The 6,025-nt window shown below is 32.1% G+C and overlaps 1 protein-coding gene across 4 annotated transcripts in view; it reads right to left on the bottom strand.

Moving 5' to 3' along the window:
- Positions 1-1,642: 1,642 nt before the first annotated feature.
- Positions 1,643-6,025, bottom strand: part of LOC108748572 (116 kDa U5 small nuclear ribonucleoprotein component) — an 18,870-nt gene continuing 14,487 nt past the window's right edge. For all 4 annotated transcript variants that reach the window (XM_018486806.1, XM_018486803.1, XM_018486804.1 and 1 more), the window contains exons 3-8: positions 5,634-5,905; positions 4,865-5,556; positions 4,500-4,729; positions 3,525-4,243; positions 3,120-3,400; positions 1,643-2,227 (exon numbers count right to left, since the gene is read on the bottom strand). In XM_018486806.1, the coding sequence (XP_018342308.1) occupies positions 1,722-2,227; positions 3,120-3,400; positions 3,525-4,243; positions 4,500-4,729; positions 4,865-5,556; positions 5,634-5,905 (2,700 nt within the window). In that variant the 3' untranslated portion in view covers positions 1,643-1,721. The remainder of the gene's footprint in view (positions 2,228-3,119; positions 3,401-3,524; positions 4,244-4,499; positions 4,730-4,864; positions 5,557-5,633; positions 5,906-6,025) is intronic.

Genomic DNA, 6,025 nt, shown 5'->3' with positions numbered 1-6,025 from the left:
AAAGGCAAAATAACAAAGATTACTTATTTAAAAATAGCAAGAATAGATGGATATTTAGGCCATAAATCTTTTCCTAAAATCGTTGAGTACAGTTGAGTATGAATGTGAAATATCGCTGATAAAATGCCATTAAATTAGTTTATTATTATAGTTTGTTCGCGTTACTTTTTCCACTTAGCATCTTCGCTTTCTCTCTCTTTAACGTTCATATATGTATATATATTTATTTCCTTTAAGTACAAAAATTTTTGGAGATTTCAAGCAATGCGAACAGATTTATGAATAGCTGCAGAGAAAGCAACTTTGCAACTGTTGTAAAATTCTTCAATACGATTGATTTAGATTTATAAAGAATCAGAAGCAAGAATCAATCGTATTGAAGAATTTTACAACAGTTGCATTATGAAGCCTCATTTGTCATTTGTCGCAATTATTCCACTTTCCAATGCACAATTGTAATGTAAGGTTCGCGTAGCATACTCCAATATTCAACATGTTCCTATATGCACGTTTGAGTGAGTAGGAACTACGATTGGAGGAAGTAGGAGCATGCGACGCGACAAACTTATAATGTTACAAGATTTTTTAGCACAAAATCTGATATGCGGTTTTCGCGATTTCATATATTGTACTGAAAAGCTAAATACCGATGCGGCAATTTTAAAACTACAGGATAATTGCCTATTTTTAATGGAATTTTTTCAATTTATTTAAGTCAGTATAATAGTTTGCAGCAACTTTAATTTGTTGTTAATAATATTTACTTAAGCAATTTAGTGATTTAGTAAATAATCCCTTTATTTAGAATAATAAAAAGGAGAGGAAGATAAATATCTTTCTTAATTTATAGGCTAGATTTGTGGCAAACAGTTTAGAACAACACCGAAATATCGAAGGATTCGAAAGGGTTTTCAATAGACGAAGAATTAATGAGGATTAAATTCGTCAACGATAAAATCATGTCTATTAATTATTATCAGGTGCATTTATATAATTTGGAAAATATAAACCATTATCCTGAATAAAAACGGACTATAATTATAATATAATAAGAAATTATGATTCAAGATACTATTTTTTTGAAAATAATATAATACTACTATAAATTGTGAGAATCGCTAAATTTAAAGATAGATTTCAGAGAAAGGGTCATCTTACTTAATAATTAAGAGATAAATCGCAAAAAATAACTCTAAAAAATAGATTTTGCAAGAAAGATCGTTCTGCGATTATCTGATCTAATAATGTAGTGCTTTTTTATTTTATTACTTTTAAATAATGAAAATAATAAGTAGTACTAATCGTAACAAAGCGATGACTATTTTATTATGAGTTAGAATAACGTTTTGCCTACAAAATTATATATATTTACAAGACGAGAATTGAACGTTAACCTCTAAGAGTTCCTAAACCTTTATTCTTTGAATATAGATGATAAATTTTCTAATCCTTTTTTTCTACAGCCTATACTTTAACAACTTCATTCTTTAGATTCTGACAACAAGCAAATTATAAAATGATAATGAAATTAAATTATATCGATAATTATTTTTTGTTTCGTTAAAAGGATATGGTTTGATGTGGAAGAAAATGTGGAATTAATATTCATTAATGCGAGACATACACTTTAATACGAGACATCTTTCTTTAAGAAACTTTAATGTATGATAATGTATCTTACACTTCAAATCATTTTGATATATATATGTATATTTAGTAAATTAGAGAGGATAATTTAGCAATACATCCTGTCGAGCTAGCTCGAGCAACATAGGATCATCGAAGAACTTGTTGATGGATACGTCCTCGGATAGTCCCTTGCGTCTTCGCGTTTTCAACATAAATTCTCTGGCCAAATGGGTGGCTGGTTGTGGTTCTAATGGTCTCATGTTAATGCTCTTATCCAGAGGATCTCCAGGTACAATCTGCCAATGATGAAAAACAGATTGGCAAAACGCTTGGCCTTGAGTGTGCGTTCGTAAATCTGTTTCGAAGCCAAAACTGTCGATCGCTGGTATGAAGGCTTTGATTATATACAAAGGACTGCCTGGGACTGGGGCATCTTGCGTTACATGACCTCGCCGTTTCGCCAGAACAGTATAAACAGCAGACACGCAATCCGCGGGTGCTTGTACCTCGACAAACAAGTATGGTTCCATCAGTCGTGGAGTCGCCATGAGAAAAGCTGAATATGCGACACGTCGAGCAGTAGGAATGATTTGACCACCTGAAAGTAAAATTAATATGTGCAAATTATAGAAATTGCAGTTTTTCCTTGTAAAGCTTTCAATTCAGCTTCTAGCATGGTTAACCTATTTATAGAATATACTTGTAATTATACGTAAATACTTCAAGTATTTTCTGAAAAATTAAATTTAAGATCGTAAATATAAACTATTTTTTTTTTAAGAATTCTTTCTTATAAATTTTATAAAATAAAATATATAATGATTGACCACTTAAATGCTGAAAATTAATATCACTGCAATCACTATTGAAATTATTTGAAATTTGAATTTGATGCAAAGCAAACGTTAAATAAAGTTCAAAGAATATGTCAAATACAAAAACTTTGCATAAGACCATGTTTTTCATTTTTTTCAACAGTAAGAACTTGTATTAAAAAAATGATAGTTATTGACCATAAGTTTTATAGTTATTAAACAGAAAAATGACAGTGATTGACCATTACTATGAAAAACCATCAAAATAAAGAAAAAAAATTGAGAAAATGAAAAGATAAATTTAATGAAATTACATACGACAGGGACCCATTGTTATTTTAATGTTCAGTGGTTTATCTTTTCTACATTTAAGCGTTGATTTATAGGTATGCCATATATTCACTGTGTACTTTACCCTATTTTATATTTTTCAAAATTTAATATGTTTTTAAACAAGAATTGCATGTACATTTTATATAATTGCGTCTTTATTGTTTTTTAAAGTAAAACATTTATGAATATTATGTAAACTTTTTCGATTAATTTTTTTATTTTTATTTTTTGTATGCGTTCTCGATATATCTTTTATATTATATATTGATTTATAAATCAATATCGTATATTATATGTTATATATATTATATGCTAGTGCTACGTATATTATATGCTAATTACCTCCTCTGTGCAATGGCTCTTGCGCAATGACTGCATCGAGGATTTTGAATTTCACGTTCCGGATAGGTTCTTCACATAACGGACCTTCACGAGTTCCCCATTGGAAGCCTTGGATGATAGCATCGCGGGCACTGTTCAATAATGTTTTATCTACTTCAGAAGGCAATGTGTCGTCCACCAAAATGTTAGGTCCTGTAGAGTCAGGACCAAATGCCCATATACTTCGCGCTGCTAATAAATCCCAATCATATTTCGTTTGGAAAAATTCTCCTAGTCTCTTTCTGAAATAATAATAATAATAAATATTTTCTCAGTCTTTTTATTAATTTTTACACACAGACACAATATATAATATAATAATATTAAATATATTCAAGCATATCAATTTCCTATGTGATTACTTACTTGTTCCATGTAATACGGACATGTTCGGCTTCTATGTCTTCAGCAAGACCCCTTTCAAGCGGTTCCGCTATCATCGTCAATTTATTTCGTTTATTTGGTGTTTCGGCAAAGCATTTGAGGGAACTGGTTTCTACGACAGTTTCTGCGAAGGCAACTACCGGATCGGCCACCTTTATATCGATCTCAGAATACATACGACGTAGATCATGCATTGCGCAGTCGAGATAAAGTTCGCCAGTTCCTAGCACAACGTGCTCGCCACTTTCCTCCACTCGTGTGCCCAGCAGCGGATAACTCTTATTTACTTTTCGCAAACCATCCAACATCTTTGGTAACTCGGATGGATTCACCGGTTCGACGGCAATTTTGATAACGCTTTGTGTGTTAAACTTGAGCGGCCGAAAGATGTGCAACTCTTCAGAGTTGTTGAGATCCGTGATGGTGCTAGTTTTTACGATCGGCCGATCAATTCCCTCTATGAGAACCCAATTACCTGCAGGCACGCGACTTAACTCAATTGAGTAACGCGCCTCACTAATCCACAATCTGCCTACTGTCAGAACACGCGAATCTTCTTCGTCTGTGCGTGAATACGCTTCACCTAATACGCGAACACGTTGTCCTGCTTCTAATGTACCAGACATTACTCTACCAAGAACTACAAATAAGGTGCAATCTTCAGTTGGATACATTTTTGTACTATGGATCATCAATCTCCCCTACAAAAAAAAATTCTTATAAAATATATCTATAACATATTATATTAAAATAAGTGAGATTTGTAATATCAAATGAATTTCTAAGTCTTAATATGAGATTTTGAAATTAATTTCTTCAATTTATCATGAAGCTAACTAATGGAATATAAAATTAAAATTTTTCATTTTTTATTAATAAAATATTCTCATTACAATTGATGTTATTGATATAATTATATTAATTAAATGCTAATAATATTGAAATTAAGATACTAACGTCAGGATCACAATTAATCATATCTTGCGCGAGAGGCGAATCTATCGGACCAGTATAAACGTGTTGTACTTTAGTGGGTGCATGTGCTTGCGGGCTAGGTACATGAGTGACACACATGTCCACTAATCCGCACATATCGCCTAAGAATCGTGTACAGACAAGTCTCAATAACGGTCGAATATTCATCTTCATTTCCTCGGATGTTAATCGTATACCGAGTTCGTCCAGAACTACACATAAAATAAGTATATACACACACACACACACACACACATATATATATATATATATATATATATATATATAAAATAATTATCCTTCAAATCACTATAAGGATTATGAAAAATAAAAAAAGAGAAATTTACCATCAGGTAATGTTGTGTCTACATCACCGACGACTTGCGCGAATATCTTATACAGAGGTTCCAGGATAAACTCAATGAAACTTCGCTGTGCAGTATTATGAGGTGGTTTCTTGGTAAACTTCCGTGTCTTAGGATTAAAATAAATATCACCCCAGAGCCGTTTGGCAAATTCGTTGGCATTGAGTCCAGGATAGTTCCTAGCATAGAGTGCAGCAAACGATTTCAAAGTAAAGCATACATTATATTCAGAACTAGCAAAACAAACATTTCCTACAGCAGGTGACACAAAGCCAGGATTCTCAGTATCCGAAGAGTATAGTGCTATTAATCCGTTGATCTCTTCAATAATATGCCGCAGTTTGTAATAAGCATCCAAGGGTGGTAGTTTTAATTCCATCATCAAACGATCTATCTTGTTTATACAAACTGTCAAAGCAAGCTTTTCTTGAATTGCATGCTTCAGCAGGCGTTCAGTGTTCAGCATCACTCCCTCTGCAGCGTCAACGATTAATATTGCACCATCAGATAATCTGATTGCAGCTGTTGCTTCATCAGAAAAATTCACATGGCCGGATGTATCAAATATATTTAAAAGATATGATTTAGATTTAACATCTTGTAGCAAGAGAGTGACAGGAGTAGCTTTTGTGGAGACACCTCTTTGTTGCTCGGTAAATAATGTATCCGTATATCTAATAGCATATATAAATAAAAATTATATATTTTTTTAAATAATTGGTTTAACAAATAAAGTGCTTTATAACAATACCTCAGTGGTTTCTCATCGGTTATATTATGTAAATAAGGATGCGTTTGTTGTACCAAACAATCAACCAAAGTAGTTTTGCCATGATGAAGATGTCCCAGCAAAACTACATTTCTAATAAGATGTGGTGCATCCATCATATCTGCTAAAAATTCAATGCTATATGTGGTTTCAGGCAGCTGTTGTTGTTTTATTTGAAATTTTGCTTTTCTAGTAGGTGCTATTAGTGGTTTATCTAGTGGTTGGGCATCTTCCTCTTGTACAAGCGTTTCTACCTAAAAATATTTGTATGAAAAAAATATATCTAATGTTTGAAATTATTTATATAAATAAAAACCTAATACACATATATACACAAGTATCCTAAAAAACAATAAAACAATAGAAATATATGT

The sequence above is a fragment of the Trachymyrmex septentrionalis genome, unplaced genomic scaffold, assembly GCF_001594115.1.
Source record: "Trachymyrmex septentrionalis isolate Tsep2-gDNA-1 unplaced genomic scaffold, Tsep1.0 scaffold232, whole genome shotgun sequence".
Classification (NCBI taxonomy): Eukaryota; Metazoa; Arthropoda; class Insecta; order Hymenoptera; family Formicidae; genus Trachymyrmex; species Trachymyrmex septentrionalis.
This window is presented reverse-complemented; position numbering and strand designations above follow the sequence as displayed.